The sequence below is a fragment of the Anabrus simplex genome, chromosome 1 (genome assembly GCF_040414725.1).
Source record: "Anabrus simplex isolate iqAnaSimp1 chromosome 1, ASM4041472v1, whole genome shotgun sequence".
NCBI classification, from domain to species: domain Eukaryota; kingdom Metazoa; phylum Arthropoda; class Insecta; order Orthoptera; family Tettigoniidae; genus Anabrus; species Anabrus simplex.
In genome coordinates, this window is record NC_090265.1 from 792,594,871 (window position 1) to 792,612,112 (window position 17,242).

The 17,242-nt window shown below is 37.6% G+C and overlaps 1 protein-coding gene across 2 annotated transcripts in view; it reads left to right on the forward strand.

The window, feature by feature from the left end:
* LOC136857534 (uncharacterized protein CG7065) overlaps window positions 1-17,242 on the forward strand; it is a 288,117-nt gene that overhangs the window by 61,354 nt on the left and 209,521 nt on the right. For both annotated transcript variants that reach the window (XM_067136264.2, XM_067136263.2), the window contains exons 3-6: window positions 4,690-4,939; window positions 5,029-5,145; window positions 10,445-10,584; window positions 10,680-10,891. In XM_067136264.2, the coding sequence (XP_066992365.2) occupies window positions 4,690-4,939; window positions 5,029-5,145; window positions 10,445-10,584; window positions 10,680-10,891 (719 nt within the window). The remainder of the gene's footprint in view (window positions 1-4,689; window positions 4,940-5,028; window positions 5,146-10,444; window positions 10,585-10,679; window positions 10,892-17,242) is intronic.

The window sequence follows — 17,242 nt, forward strand, 5'->3', positions numbered from 1 at the left end:
CATGTTGTCAGGATTTCGTCAAGAGTGATCTTTGTTTTGATGTGGCTGATGATGACCCCTAGATGGGTCGAAACTAGTTCCATGTAACTTTAAAATATTGTGAATATATTTTGTATCGAATAGGTGGAAACCTTTACTGTGTTGTTTACTCATATGCATCCTAAACCTTACATATTATTCCACGTATCCACAGAACAAGCAGGATTTGCGGAAGGCCAGGAAACTTAGAATGATTTTAGACATCAGACAAGTTATAGAAAAATCTGTTTGTGCCGAATGCTTCCTTGACTACACAAATGCCTTTAGCGTTGTTAGCTGGAGGTTGTTGTGGCAGGTAACTGCAAAATATGGTGTTGCACCACATTTATTGGAACTACTCGTGAAGCTATATAGATACCACGCTGCCCCTGTCTGGTGTTTCCAAATTTGTCAGTGTTTCTAAGGATGTATTCTGTTTCCTCGTCTGTTTGAATTTTTTGTGCCTTAATGTAATGGCGGCATCTTAATCGTTCATGAAATTGTGAATACCAGTAGTTTGAGATTTATGAATGACACTGCTGTCATTGCCAACAGCAAAGATGAACTTGCTGACTTACTAGCAAGAGTGAAAAATGTGAGCATAGTATATGGACTAATCATGAACCTTAGTCTAAAGTAATGATTACTAGTGGACCCATGCTGCTCCACAGTATTCATTATAAATAGGTCAGATATCTCGTCTTGATATGCCTGTCATAGTCATATTGTTTTGCCTGTCCTTTTCAATAGGTTTATGAACATTTAATACCGGAATGGTTTAGGACAGAGGAGTTCGACAAGGAAGTGTACTTTCACCAGTGCTCTTATAGTGATGGACAACATTGAGGAAAGTTTGCCAAGGGTCAACAGCAAATGATATGAAAGTCATAGCATATGCAGATGATCTAATGATATGGGAAGAAAATGAACAAAAATTGGAAAAACAACTAAATACCTGGCAGAGGGCAATTGAAGAAGCAGGCATGGAAATAAGCTTAACGAAAAGTGAGGTAATGAAAATCAGTAGAGGGGGGGGGGGGGGGAAGGATGTTAGGTGTAATGGAAATATTCTTAAAGAAGTAGATGCTGTTAAATACCTAGGAAGTAAGCTAACTGGGAAAGAAAACATCAGGAAGAAATTTCAGAGAGGATAGGAAATTGCTCAAAATTTTATTACTGTGTATCAGACATAATTAGAAATTGGAAGGTACCTACCAAAGCAAATATCATGGTGTATAAATAGTATTATTTGCCAATATTGACCTATAGAGCAGAATATTGGATTTGGACACAAAAAAATCTGAATAGATTACAAGTGACAAAGATGAGCTTCCTGCAAGGGACCTTGGGTAAAACAAGGAGGGACAAGATAAGAAATGAAACCATACGAAACACGCCACAGACCAACCCTCTAAAAGAAACTATGGAGAGAAATAGGCTGAAATGGTTTTGCCACGTCAAAAGAATGGGACAAAAAAGATTACCAGGAAGAGCTCTGGAATGGACAGAATCTGGAAGAAGACCAGTTGGAAGACGACGAGCAAGATGGGGGGATCAGGTTTAGGATGGCTTAAATCGGAGAGGGCTACAGTAGCAGACAGTGAGTGATGAATGATAGAATGAGAGGAAAAAAAGAGAATGACATGCATAATCAGAAACATATCACAAAGAAGAAGGTATAGTAACTGATTCATTTGTAATGTAGTTTATAACACTTCTTTCCATACAATATTCACTGTGCTTCGACCATTTGGGCGTATCTGGACCTTAACATTTTCAAACGATCTTTCCCGAGATAATGCAACATACAATTGGTAGTGACTGAGTACTGGTTCGGGTAAGTAGGCAGCCGCTTTTTCAAGAGTTTGATTTTCTCTATCTTCGTATACAGTTCTTGGTTCGCTCATCTTCTAAATTGACAGTCCTCTGTTCTTCGTGGTCCCAATCTTTTCCTGAGAATCTTATGTTCCACTATTTCTAATCTCTTAAGTACTCCTCTTCTTACTAGGTTAAGAGTTTCGACTGCGTATAAGGCTTTATGATGGATCATTGTCTGGTAATGACTCAGTTTTGCATTAATTGAAATATTATTCTTATTGCAGATGTTCATAGTTAGTTTGCTAAATTCATTATGTTTATACAAGCTCCCATTGCTTCTTTTTCTGTCAGCCCAGTTTCTATCCATTCTCCTAGGTATTTAAATTCATCCACCTTCTGAATTTTTCCTCCTATTGTCATCCATCTAGGAACTGCTTTGATGTTTGTCATATACTGTGTCTTTTCGATAGAGATCTGTAGGCCTGCTTTATTTGCTTGTCTCTGTGATTTTGTGGTTTGGTTAACCACCTCTGTTAATGAATCCAACAATATCGTCTGCGAATGCTAGACGATTACCCATATTCCTTTCTTCTTGCTCCCCAGTCGTAATTTGCCCACTCCTTTCATTTCTCTTCACCATTCCCATGTCACCTTATCAAGTAGGATATTGCATGATACACAGCACCCCTTACTTAAGAGTGATTAAATATGAGAGACTTATGTCAGATTTACTGACACATCAGTGTTCTGGGCGAGGAGGGTGATGTTTCGTAACAGTGTGTTATTGTAATTACAGTGGTTTTTCTCACCCATGCAGCCCCCACATTGTGAATCCTAGTCAGAGCATGTGTGATTTTTAAAATGTAAATTCATATCCATGTGGTTCAGATTCCACGTACAACTGTAGCAGTCACGTTAAATTTCTAACTTTGCTTTGCTTATTTTGATGAACTCCTTTCCAACTCAAAATTCTGGTATTCCAGTCTCTACCCCGTAAGTAACCATTGATAACAGATTCCATTTGGTACCAGAATGAAGTTCAGCTCAAGAGCAACTATTCACAAGTTGTGAAAAAAATCACTTCTCATAAATGTCACCTGATGTGAAGACATTAATAATTCTCTATAGTTGTCCTGTGTTTAAGTGATCTTCCAAGTTTTTATTCAAAAGTGTAGTTTAGAACTCTGTTAATGTTCTGAAAGAAGAAAAAAGAATCTTGGTAAATAAAACTTATGCAGAGTCAGAGAGGTCAAGAAGTATGGTTTTTGTTCCTGTGAAATTTCAGTACTAGTGTGACGTGGATTTTTATTTTTATAAGGAATGTACATTTCTGTTTATGTTACAGGCAGTAGGTACCAAGTTAATGGAAGACACGATGATACTAGAACTTTCTTAACACTAATGAAACAAGAAGGGACACTAGGCACATTAATAATAATGTTATTATTGTTGTTATTATTTACATTGATATGTGCATGGTGAACCTTTTCTTTATATGTTGAATTATTGTAAGAATTGTTCAATTGAAACATAGACAGTGTAGGTAGGTATTGGGGAACAATTTCTATATCACGACAACAACCTACAAATCACCGCTAGAGTATAGAGATGACCCACACCATTCAGGTATCTGTTACAATGCTGAACAAGTTTCTCTATTCCCTCCACAATGAAAGATGTTCGTTGCTGATTGAACCATTCTTCCACAGCATGATGAACTTCTTGATCGGTGATGGAATGCTTATGCTTCCAGGCTTTCTTCAGCAGATCACAGGAGAACAGATCCTCACTTTAAGATGGGGGATCCATAAGACCCCAGCAAAAAACAGTGCCTCCTGTCCATTGTTGTGTTGACAGTGTGTTGTTGTGCATTACTGTGTAACACAAGCACACTTTGTGACAGTTTTCTTAGTCACATTCTGCGCACTAGAATTTAATCATGCCACACTGTTTGTTCGGATCTAAACATTAAACACAAATGTTGCTACATTTTTCCCCCCCTTCTATTTTGTGGATGCATTTCTCAGACTGACTACATTCTGAGCTGTTACTGCAGCTACAAATGATGCAGTGCTGCCACCTCTTGTTCGTACTGCCACTTATTTGCAGTGTTGCCATTTTTGTCCATGTTTCATTTGAACAACCTTTGCAGAATGTTCTGATGTACTGTGTATTTGTTTAATGTAAAGTTACATGATAAATTTGTCATCTTAATGTATACAGTATTTACTGATGTTACCCTTTTTTAAAGAATGTTCCTGTATAAAATTCAGTCACTGATTATAGTGAGTGATCTTACGCTTTATCTTTTGCAGGATACATATTCATCAAATAAAATACCACTTGCTCTGGAGAATTTTGATTCAGCATTGTTTGCTTTGTTTTTAAAGGAAATGTAGTGAAGATGACTTCTCTAGAATTCTCTCCTCTTATTAAACCATACAAATGTTGGTACTTTTTTGTTTCCCCAGGATACTATAAGAAAACATTTGCAGTATTGTAATGTATTGCAATCTTAGTTCTTTAATTAGTTTTTAAGATAGTTTTATGTATTAAAAATTCAACTTACTTTTGTTATCTTTCCATATCTGGACAACATTATGTTCTAAGTATTAATTCACAATTGTCATTTGTCATCGCAAAATACAACAAATTTAAAAGGAAGTTCCTATCTTTGACTTGTGTCTTTTATAATACAATGTGTGCTTTGTAAGCAAAAAAGTGTAAGTTGATTATGTAATCCCCATTTCCAGTCACCAAATATTAATGTTTATAAAACTATAAAGTTAATATCTGAGAATAGCTGATTTTAAAACTGTGTTTTTGTTTGCTTTTTTTTCCCCCCCTGTCTAGAATGTGGAGCGCCGCTTGTTGTCTCTGAAGGTGAAAGTGGATGATAATACATATGGATATGTATTTTCCCTTAAGACTAGTAATGGTGTGTCGCGATGGAAGTGCCATTTATGCGATGTCCTCATTGTTGGCAAATGGCACGTGGACACTCATATTCAGTCCAAGAAACATCAGCTTAAGCTGGCATTGCCTTTACATCCACGATACATTTTCGGGCGGATAGAAAGCAGCCAACCCGAAAAACATGGAGGTTTGTTTATTTTATACTCGCTATGTCAATTTTGAATAGGAAACGTAAGTTATTTTCTGTTCTTAAAATCTTGAATGCTCATATTGCAGAAGAAATGCCCAAGTTAGCTCCAGGAGAACCTGTACCTCCAGGATTTGAAGATGTTGTGAAACGTGTGGCTCAGATACAGACCATTCTGGATAGTTACAAACGTACACCACTTATTGGTAAGTGATGTAGAAATGACTGTCATGACTCGTATTACTAAGAGAATTGCCATAACCTCTGATTCTTTTTTTTTTTGCAGATAGACTGTCATTCCAAAATGTTTTAACTGTATTTAATACCAAGTGGATATCGTGAGGTGTGATGGAACTGGCATCAAGTTGTGCACAGGGATGCCAGGTGGCGATTCACCTTTGAAATTGGGGCCACTACCCCATGGTGGTGTACGGGTAGTGAATTTTTCAGTCACTACTGACCTACATTTAGGGTTGTCACCCAAGTATCTAACTGAATCCTCTTAGATCTGTGAAATATAAGCATAACTCTATTCCTCTCGTATCATTTTTCAATTACCTGGCGCATACCGAAAATCAGTGAAGGCACTGGTGCATCATACTGTATAGTCGATCTTCACAACACATGCTGCTCTGTGTGTAGAGTTGGGCACCCTGCTTGGCAGTCGAGTGGCTGGGGCGCAGAGATGGATGCTGAGGGGTGCTGGGTTCCAGTTGTGCCAGAGTTATTGTAGATTTGTGTAGCATCATATCTTTAACACATTTAGAAACGGGGAACATCTGTTGTAACAAAAGACCTGTACTGTGATGAATGAGTGTTAGAATCATCATCATCATCGCCCCACTCCAGTCACCTGGGTGTGCTTAACAAGCCTTCTCCACTCCTTTCTGTCCTTCCACTTTTCCTGCTCCATTACTTCCGTCACATCCAATCCAGCTTCTCTACTGTCCTTCCAAATCTGATCCATCCACCTTCTCGGTTTTCCAACTGGTCTCTTTCCCTTAACTTCTCTTTCCAATTCCCTTCTTGCTACCCTTTTTTTTTTTTTTTTTTTTCTTTTTACATGTCCAAACCATCTTCGTCTTGCTTTCTGTATCTTCTCTACTAACGGTTCTATATTTAGCTCTTCTCTGATTTTAATATTGTGAATTCTATCTCTTCTTGTCTTTTTAACCGACATTCTAAGAGATTTCATTTCTACTGCTTGGATCTTACTATCTTGTCTCTTATTAGTTACCAGTGTTTCTAGTCCGTATGTTACAATTGATATGATATACTGTTTATATAATGTTAATTTTGTTCTCTTGGGTACTTTGTCATCCCATAAAAGCTCTCTCATTAGATGATAAAATGTTATTCATTTCAGGGTTGATTTCATTTCTTCCATTAATAATGCTACCCAGATATGTAAACTGTTCTACATTCTCTAACTGTTCTTCATCTGTGTTCACTTGGCTTCTCTTTTTCTCTTTTCCACAGTGCATGACAACAGTTTTCTTTTTACTAATTACCATTCCAAACTCCTTCAGATTTTCATTCCTAATGTCCAGTCTTCTTTGTGCTTCCTTTTCTCCCTTTCCCCAGATCACCACATCATCTGCAAATACCAAAGCATTCACTTCCTCACTACCGATACTCAGTTTTACATGTTTTATGATTTCATCCATCAATATAATAAACAATAATGGCGACAGTGCACTTCCTTGCTTGAGCATTTTTTTTGTTTACGTTATTTCACACAGTAACTGCCAATGATATACTATCTGTATCGAGTTTACAGTCATAGTTACTGGTACGTCGCACAGCTTGCACTACAGGAGGATCAGTCTCGAGATTCTCGCGAGAGTCTTAAGATCTGCGACGTCAGCCTTGAGCGAGAGCGTTGCCCATCACTAGTTGGTAGCCCTTACTTCGAAGGTGACACGTTGTTTGGTGCCATTGTCTGTTTGATGCTGTATTTGTTGAATGTCATGATAACTGTTTGGTGGCTTCCTCTTGTGAATGGAAATAATGTTGCAGTGAATACTGTATTGGTGTTTCCCAAAGTGTGTTTAATAACTTATTTCTTAAAGGAGAGTGTAACTTCGGGCCAGAAGAAGTAAAATTCATGAAGAGTTTATATATTAACGTCAATGATCAGTTTTAGGATCAGCTTCATGTAATTGTTGTGTAATTTGAGTATATAGAAATATGCAAGCAGTTGCTGATTATGTAGATGTCAAGACTGTATCACAAGCCTGCTGTAGAAGACTTAAGATGATAATGTTATTAATGTTACTGGTTTTACATTCCACTAACTACATTAGCAGTTTTCAAAGATACAAAGGTGTCAGAATTTGTCCTGCAGTGGTACTTTTATGTGCCAGTAAATTTACTGATATGAAGTTGTCATATTTGAGCCCCTTTTAATGTCACCAGACTGAACCGGAATTGAGCAGGCCATCTTAGACTCGTAAAGCCATCCCTCCACTGTCTCAGCTACATATCCCAGAAGAAAACATTAGGACATGATCAAAAATTTCATTCCCGGCCATATTTCCCTAAAATACTTTCTTCTTAGACCATTTTTTCCCTATTACATTTCTACCCCCAAGACTTTTCCTGAAATGTTATGTACATTTATTTATCTAATACAGAGCGAGTGGCTGCGTGGTTTGGGTCACTTGACTGACAGGTTGCATTCGAGAGATAGTGGGTTTGAATAAACCCTACTGTCGGCAGCCCTGAAGATGGTTTTCCTTGGTGTCCCAATTTCACACCAGGCAAATGCTGGGGCTGTACCTTAATCAAGGCCACAGTCTGTTTCTTCCTACTCCTAGCCCTTTCCTATCCGCTCATCACCTTAAGACCTATCTGCGTAGGTGCGACATAAAGCCATAGCTCTACTGTCTCAGCTACATAGCCCAGAAGAAAACATCAGGACATGATCGGAAATTTTGCTGTAAAGCAAACTGTAAAAAGAAAAGGTAGTTGTCGCCTGTTTTAGCGCCGAGTGTCCAGTATTGGTTTAGTGCAATATTTTCTACAAAGCTGTTGTCTGTTGTTCTGCTTCCTCAGTCATTGGACATCAATATCATCTGCCTTCATAGCCATTGTCCTTCCACCAGATCCCCATTACCACTTGTTTTTCAGGGTTCCTTTAGGGCCTTTCACAGATGCCATAGAGGTCTCAGGACACACAAAGTCCCTACTGTTCTTCACTTCTATAAGTAGTCCCTTCTTGCTGTTGCTTGCCCCTCTGCAGCGTGGGTGAAGGGTTGGATTTATGGGAGGCCGAAAATAATTTCATAATATGTTAAGATTCACCTTGGAGCACCTGTTTTAATTCAAGGTATATGCCCAAGCGAGACTAAAGAATAAGTAAAGAAAATCACACCAAACTATAAACATCTTGTAAGGGGCACACAGAAGTCCCACACTAGTCAGCCCAAATCTGTGGTCTGGTGGATGAGGAGGAGCCAAGGAAATCTCTGGAAAGCCTTGATTATTGATGATACCCATACTTGCATGTAGTACAAACATATGTTAATGGAACTGGATAAGTGCCTGTATTAGGTTCTGTTTTCCTATTTTCAGTCCATTGTGTTATTTCAGAAATCGTTTAAGAAACACCAACTGTGGAAGGGTAAGTTTATCATAGGATTGGATTTGATATCTTTATGCACTTTTCCATGTTCAGAAAGGTGTTAGCTGGTTATTGCTCGGTAGGCTGGTTGATTGGCTGAAATGCATCTTGTCCAGACATGGCTTGTCAGCATTCTACTAGAGTTGCCATTTCTTCTCTTTGCAAATACTCTTTCCATTTCCTGTACACCAGTAGTACTTCTCAGTTCCAGATTGGTTATGTTGGATCAGGCTTGTACAGTGCCTAACGTGAAAAGGTGTGAATGAATTCTTGAAACTCTTCAACATATGCATTCAATAATTTTCAACTGACAGAAGTTTTTTTTTTTTGTAAATGAGTGTTGAAATCCACACTTCATTTGTGGTATTCTGAGGAAAATAAATATACTGTGCATTCTCATTAATATCCCAAACATGATTTGTGATGTATAGAAAGCTTTTTTTAGAGTGTAAGAGCATATTTAATAGACAGTCGCCTATTGCATCGTGTTATGACGAAGTAAAATCAAGACTTGAATGTGAGGTATTAAGACCTGTCTATGTAAGTAATAATTTGTTTGCCATTCTTAACCTTAATTAACGTGTGCAAACTGTGTATGGATGGTAATGTTAGTTGTGTTTTGCTGAAGGGCAGAAAATCAAGTTCCTTCCAGAATAAAACTGGCCTGAGACAAGGGGATGCACTATCTCCTCTTCTTTTCAACATTGCACTGGAGAAGATTATCAGGAAATTAGCTCTTGTACCTGCTGGCATCATATTGGGGAGACAACATAAAGTCCTTGCATATGCGTATGATATTGTTCTTATTGGCTGCAATGAATTAGAAATTAGACAGTTATTTGTGGAATTAGATGAAATGGCAGCAAAAATTGGGTTACGGGTAAATGATAAAAAGACTTATTACATGGTTGTACAGAGACCGAATCATGAGGAGGTTGACATATTGACTTTGAAGATTGGGAAATATATATTTAAAAGTATAGAGGAGTTTAAATTCCTTGGTTTATTAATCAATGAGCAAAACCGAAGGCAACAGGAACACAAAGCTAGAATTAAGAATGCAAATAAGGCATTTTTTCCGAGTCCTATATTAGGCTCCAGGTTTTTAACAAGGAATGCAAAAATGATTATCTACAATACAATGATTCGACAAATACTTCTGTATGGTTTCGAGACTTGGAGTATAATTAAGAAAGAGCACCAGCAGTTGCAAATCTTTGAGAATTAAGTCTATGGAAAAATATTTGGCCCATGGTTCAGTCCTATTTCTCAAAGCTGGCATAAAAGATCTAATTATGAGATCTACACCCTCTCTCAACAATACACTATAATGGGTATGATAGAATCCAACAGACTGCACTGGGCTGGACATGTACTGAGGATGCAGGATAACAAGAGCACCAGTAGATCTATACAAGGGATCTCTTAATGGAAAAAGACCTTCAGGAAGACCCCAAAGCACCTGAAAGAAGGAGATCAACAAGGTATGCTGGACTCTCCAAATTGATAACTGGGAAGAGCAGGCTCAAGATAAAAAAGGATGGAAGAGGATTGTGAGATCGGCACAGGAACTTCACGTCCATCAGAAGCATGTGGAGTGAGTGTGTGTGTATTCTTAATCCAGTCCAAGAGTGCAAGTTACCAAATATTTCATTTTTCATTTCATAAATTATCTAAATTTCTTAGTAATATTCTTTGTGATTTGAGAATTACTTTAATACTCTACCTCCATCTCTTCATGATATCCATGTTGCCTACTACTTTTAATGGAAAATTGTAATTTTTTTTTCAGGGTCGAAATCTTGTATGTTTTCTAGCTTGCTAGGTAATATGTTTTTGTTAAGCATTTTTTTTTTTTTTGTGTGTGTGTGTTTATGTAGGGCTGGAGTATCTGGTGGAACTGACTCCTGATGAGAGAGGAAAGGAACCTCTCTATGTTTGTATGTTGTGTGATAAGAAAGGAGATCCACGTGTTGCAATGGCCCACATCACTAGCTTCAATCACTGTTCCAAGTATATTGTAAGAAGTTTTTATAGTTGTATATATTTAACTGGAGTTACTGCAAATTGAATTTATACATTTGATCCCTAATGTTTGCACATTATTTTTAACAGGGTATTCAATTCCCAACTGCCAGTAAAATAATAAATACTGAATATCCAAGAACAAAATATGGCAAGAAAATAATCCATATTGCTATGACTCATCTGTGCTCAAAAATCGAAGAACGATATGGTCGGCTCCAGCCTGTGGTTGTTGACAAGGATTTATTTGAACAAAACAAGGATGATATCAGAAAACAAATAGAAGCTGATAAACACTTCAGGTATATCTATAACTGTTAATTTTTTTCACAGCAAGCATGTGATAGTTAATATAGGCTTGTGTACTTAAAGCAATGGAAAATGGCAAAGTTAGCCCTTGAGATATGTTTCTTATTGTGCAGATGTTCTGTTTGACATGTAAAATTCATACATATGTTATTACACCCCTTTTACATTCCCTGTACATTCCAACATTTGTTGTTGGCCTTCCCCCTCCACATTTCTGATGTTCACAATGTATTAAAACCCTCAAATTTATGTTTGCGCCTTTTGCACTTCCTACCATTTGCACCCCATCAGGCTATTTAGTGAGGTGGGGTGGAATCAAAGTAAAGTGGCATCGCAGCTAACCTAAAATTCGAGTAACTTGAATTGATTTGATCATTGTGACAATCGTGTTCTAACTCTTCAGTGTGGAACTGCCTCTTTCCCTCACATTTAGGTGTGCCATGCCGCTTAACCAGCACATGTTCATTCTCTGAGAATCTACATTGGTCTTATAATCTATTGTCTTATTAATGTACAGGACTGGTTTTGACCTAATTTGAGGTCATCCTCAGCTGGCCATATAATCTAATGTTAACGTAACATATAATTATAAAACAACATTAAATTTAATGAAGAATGTCATGTGATATGAATAATGGTGGTGTAGTATTAACCCTTAGCCCTCTTTTTCTTCTGAACACTGCTGCCTCTCCATCTCCATTTAAGAATCTGCTTGCAGAGGGATAACAGAGAGCACAAACATATTGACAGCATATTTATAAAAATCAGCTAAAGCAAACACAAAATAAATATAATACAAGTACAAAACAGTATTCAGGTGCAATTTTCAAACCTAAAATTATCTCAGGCAGTCACTTTTTGTCTGTAATAGTGCATTGTGTGAAACTTCCCAAAACACTCGACGGGATGTAATCCAGGCTTTTTTCTGCAGGTATTGCTGAAGAAACCACTCTTGCATCATAATTTAGGCTTACTGTTCATTGCCATATTTAGGATTACGCCTAAAAATGCTTTGAATTTAGGAAAAGTAACATCTGTCCACGACCCCCTAATAGACTCACGTGTGAGGGGCGTAACCTTTTGAATGTTTACAATAGCATACCGGTTAATCTCGCGCACAATTTCCGACAATAACTTTTTTTCAAAATGGCGCCCGGTAATGGCGACGTAGTGTTTTATCCTCCGAGTAAATTAGCTGTAAAATGTGACAAAAAGTGCGGAAAATGTCGAAGATTAGTGAAAAATGGAATGTTGTGTGATTCGTGTGATTGATGGTGGCATTATAAGTGCATAAATTGCCCTAGAGACGTAAAAACTAATGAAAATGTTGACTGGATTTGTGAGCAGTGTGTTCGGAATGTTGTAGTTGGCGAAGGCGTTGACGATGAAGCACCGAAAACAATCGATGAGGAATACAAAAGTGCATTAGAAATTATAAACATTCTACAAAAGGAAGGGGCATTGCGGGAGTGATGAACGACGAGAATATAGCAGCAACCGGAGAAATATATCCAGGAGCTTCTATCAGCAGTGTCCTGGAAAATGTAGAAGAAGCAACTAGGAACTTCGGGAGCGGCGATGCAGTGCTTATCATCGGTGGGACGAACGACGTAGCTCACGACGACGCCAAGAATGTAAGATCACAACTTTTAAACATACACTAGGGAAGCTGACCCACACTAACATCTTTGTAGTGAACGTGCCCCACAGGCATGATTTGAGTAGAGACACGTGTGTGAACATTGAAGTGGACAAGGTCAATACAGATATTGTTAAAATTTGTAAACATTTTTGGAATACTCAAGTTATTGAATGCAGCAGTTTTGAGAGATACTGTTATGCAAAACATGGCCCCTATCTAAACAATTCAGGTAAACGAAAGATAGCAAATATTGTTCTGGATTTTATGAATCTTAAGATATGTACTGTAAAACAGGCAACTCCCTTGAGTTATAATACTGACCATGAAAACTAGTAGAAAGAGCCAGCTGTACTTCAAGCTGGCTCAGTCAACTAGAAAATGAAACTCAGGAAAGTAAGGAATTTCAAGTTACCCAATTGCAACAGTCAAGTTTTAGGGAGGGCGGGTGTCTGAGATTGCTCATGGTAAACTGTCAAAGTGTGGTAAATAAACAATTAAAATTCGGTACATTGATGGAATCTTATGAGACTTATGTGGTGATAGGAGTGGAATCGTGGTTGAGAGAAGGGGTGGGTAATAGAGAAGTATTTCCAGAAGGGTACACAGTCTATCGTACTATCGTAGAGACCGAGGAGATAAAAAGGGAGGGGGGGGGGTGTTTATTCTGGTGAAGGAAACTTATTGTTCAAATGAATGGTTTACCGATGAGAGGGATAAAATTAGTTTGTGATAATATGAAGGAGGTGGGAATTATAGGAACATACAGGTCTAGAAGAGAGGACAGAGACATGGAAATATTTGAGAAAATAATAGATTATACTCATAAAAACAATAATAATATGGTAATAATTGGGGGAGATGTAAATTTGCCTGAAGTTGAATGAAATGGAGCTGCAAGTGAAGCGCATGAACAGAAACTGGCAAATAAGTTAATTTGGGAGGGAGGATTTACACAAGTAGTACAAGAACTGACTCGTCTCAATAACTTGCTAGATGTATTCTTGGTTAAACCATGGGAAATTGTTGATAAAACTAAGGTAATTGAAGGAATAGGAGACCATAAGGCTGTAATAATGGATGTAGGACTCGTACCAAAAAGGCTTAATAAGAGGGTTACACAAGACAAGAAATTGTACAGAAAAACTGAAGTTGATGAATTTGGGACTTACCTTAAATCACAATTCAGTTGTTGGATAAGTGAAGGGCGTAATGTGGATACACTTTGGGGTAAATTTAAAGGAATCATTTGGGAAGGAGAGAAGAGATTTGTACCTGTTAAGAAGGGTAAAATGACCTCAGACCCTGTTTATTATACAAGGGAAATAAGAAAATTAAAAAGAAAATGTAGAATTGTAAACAGGAAAATCAAAGAGGGTAGGGAGAGTAGAGAAACTAGAAAACAGTGGCATACTTCAAGAGGGTAATGACCACAAAGGGAAATGGAAAAAAGCTGTATTCATATATCAGGAATCAAACAGGAAAAGGAATCCAAATTCCTACAATGGTGGGAGAAGGGGGTGAACACTATTTAACAGATACTGAAAAAGCAAACTTATTTAGTAGGGAATTCAGAGATTCGGTAGATGATTGTCAGAAGTTTGAAACCGAAACAGAAGATAGAGAGGAAGAGACACAGAGGGAAACAAGAAGCTTCTCATTCACAAATGAAGATATTTTCAGAGAAATCCAACTGCTTCAGCAAGGAAAAGCAGCAGGAAGTGATCAGATTACTGGGGAGGTATTAAAGACATTGGGGTGGTACATAGTGCCTTATTTAAAGTTTCTCTTTGACTATGTCATAAATAATAGTGTAATACCAAAGGAATGGAAGGAATCTATAATAATACCAATGTATAAAGGAAAGGGTGATAAAAGGAAACCAGGAACTACAGACCAATCAGCCTGACCAGTATAGTTTGTAAAATACTGGAGAGTTTAATATCAAAGTACATCAGAGGGATATGTGATGATAAAAATTGGTTCATGAGGAGCCAGTATGGATTTAGAAAGAAATTTTCTTGTGAGGCACAACTGGTGGGATTTCAGCAGGGCATATCAGATCAGTTGGATTCAGGAGGTCAGTTAGATTGCATAGCCATAGATCTTTCCAAAGCCTTTGATAGAGTGGATCATGGAATATTATTAAAGAAATTGGAGGGAATAGGATTGGACGTAAGGGTTACACGTTGGATAAAAACATTTCTAAATTCAATGGTTCAGAAAGTCAAAGTAATAAATAATAAATAATGTCAGTATTCGGGAGAGTAGGTTCGAACCCCACTGTCGGCAGCCCTGAAAATGGTTTTCCGTAGTTTCCCATTTTCACACCAGGCAAATGCTGGGGCTGTACCTTAATTAAGGCCATGGCCGCTTCCTTCCCTGTCCCATCGTCGCCATAAGACCTATCTGTGTCGTTGCGACGTAAAACAACTAGCAAAAAAAAAAATTAAAAAATAATCGGTCCGTTACTTTTCTTAATATACGCAAATGATTTAGGGAACAAAATAACCTCAAAAATACGATTGTATGCAGATGACATAATTGTTTACAGGGAAATAAGTAACATTGAGGATTGTTCAGAATTACAAAGGGACCTTGAAAGTATCCAACAATGGGTTGAAGAAAATAATATGAAGGTTAATGGAGGCAAATCAACTGTTACAACTTTTACAAACAGGAGCTTTAAAACTGAATTTGAATATACTTTGGATGAGGTAGTTATCCCAAAAGATGGCAAGTGCAAATACTTAGGTGTGAGATTTGAAAGTAATTTGCACTGGAAGGGTCATGTTGATGACATTGTTTGGAAAGCATACAGATCGTTACATGTCATAATGAGGCTACTTAAAGGATGCAATAAAGAATTAAAAGAAAAAAGTTACCTAAGTATGATTCACCCATTATTGGAATATTATGCAAACAGTGTTTGGGATCCTCACCAAGAATACCTAATAAAAGAAATAGATAGTGTGCAGAGGAAAGGAGCAAGATTTGTAACAGGGGATTTCAGGAGAAAGAGTAGTGTATCAGAAATGTTAAAGGAACTTGGGAGGGAAACTTTAAGAGAAGGGAAAAACTAGACTTATAGGTTTATATAGAGCCTATACAAGAGAAGCAGCATGGGGAGATATCCGTAAGAGGCTTCAGTTGGAAAATAATTATATCGGCAGGACAGACCACAAATATTAGAAGGAATTTTAGCAGAAGCGATTGGGGTAAATTTTCATTCATTGGGAAGGGTGTGAAGGAGTGGAACAGTTTACCAGGGGTAAATCCAAGTCAGTGTCACGGTATTTCCTCCATCAGAAGAGGTACCAGCATTGCCATTCAGCATAATTTTCTCATTATCGGGATTTTTATCACTCAACTCACCAACACAATCTCATTCTGCAATATCTTTCTCACCATTTAATTGAAAATCACTCCCACTATCGCTGAACAGATATTCAAGAAGAGAATAAACAGCAACAGAGAAAATAAATGAAGTGTTAGAGGGTTCGACCAGTGCAGGTTATTGTAAATTAAAAAAATGTGTGTGAATAAATTAATTCCATCCCCTGGTCTAAGGAGTTTGGGCAGCCAAAGTAGGGGACTACTTGTAGGGGTGAAGTACAGTGGGGACTTCGAGGGCCCTGGGACTGCTACGGTAGCTGTGAAGGCCCTTCAGGAACTCTGAAAAGTGGTGGCAAAAGGGGCCTTGGTTAAGACGCAGCAGGTCGTTATGCTACTTAGGTTCCAGAATGGGTAAAAAAAAAGTAAATAAATGCAATGTAAAGTTTAATCTTATACCAGTTGTATAGTATCATTTGAAGTAATTCCACATACTGTATATCAGTTGACTATATTTGTACGTAGTACAGGAGATATTATAAGTAGAATTTTGTAAACAATATAAATTTATTAAGGATGAGCTGTGTGTTTAATAGAAAAAAATTGTTAGCGTAAATTGTATAATATTGTATTATAGGAAAATTTTTTTCTCTTGTTAATTTAATATTTAGTGCTTGACAATAATGTATTTTAGTGTACCATTTGCCACCGAGGTAGACACCTCATTTGCAAATAAAGAGATTTTGATTTGATTTGATTTGATTTGATTTGATTTAATTTGATTTGAAAAGTAATAATTGGAAAAAGTCACGTTCATTCAACGATGCGGTTGTTTATAACCTGACGTACCTGTGAATGAGCTTTTGAAATCCAAGTCAGTGTCACGGTATTTCCTCCATCAGAAGAGGTACCAGCATTGCCATTCAGCATAATTTTCTCATTATCGGGATTTTTATCACTCAACTCACCAACACAATCTCATTCTGCAATATCTTTCTCACCATTTAATTGAAAATCACTCCCACTATCGCTGAAATCGTCACTTTCACCTAAAAGTCTGGTGGCTATTTCTTTCTCATGCTGCTCGAATGACGCCATGTTGCTAAACAATGTTTGTATACAAACTCGCATGGTCTGCAAAGAATCTGCACAAAGCCTGATTTCAAAGAGATTATAGCCATACATGGCTTCAAATTTTCGTCGAAGGTTTGCAGTACCGTACTGTACCTGTAATTCATGCACGCGTAACCCGACAAAGGAGTTATATAGGGAAGAATGTCATGTTGGGCATTGCCCGACGTAGTACCTACGCGGAATATTCTCATTTCCGGGCATGGCCCGCCGCGTGAGTGCTAAGGGTTAATGTGGTGTT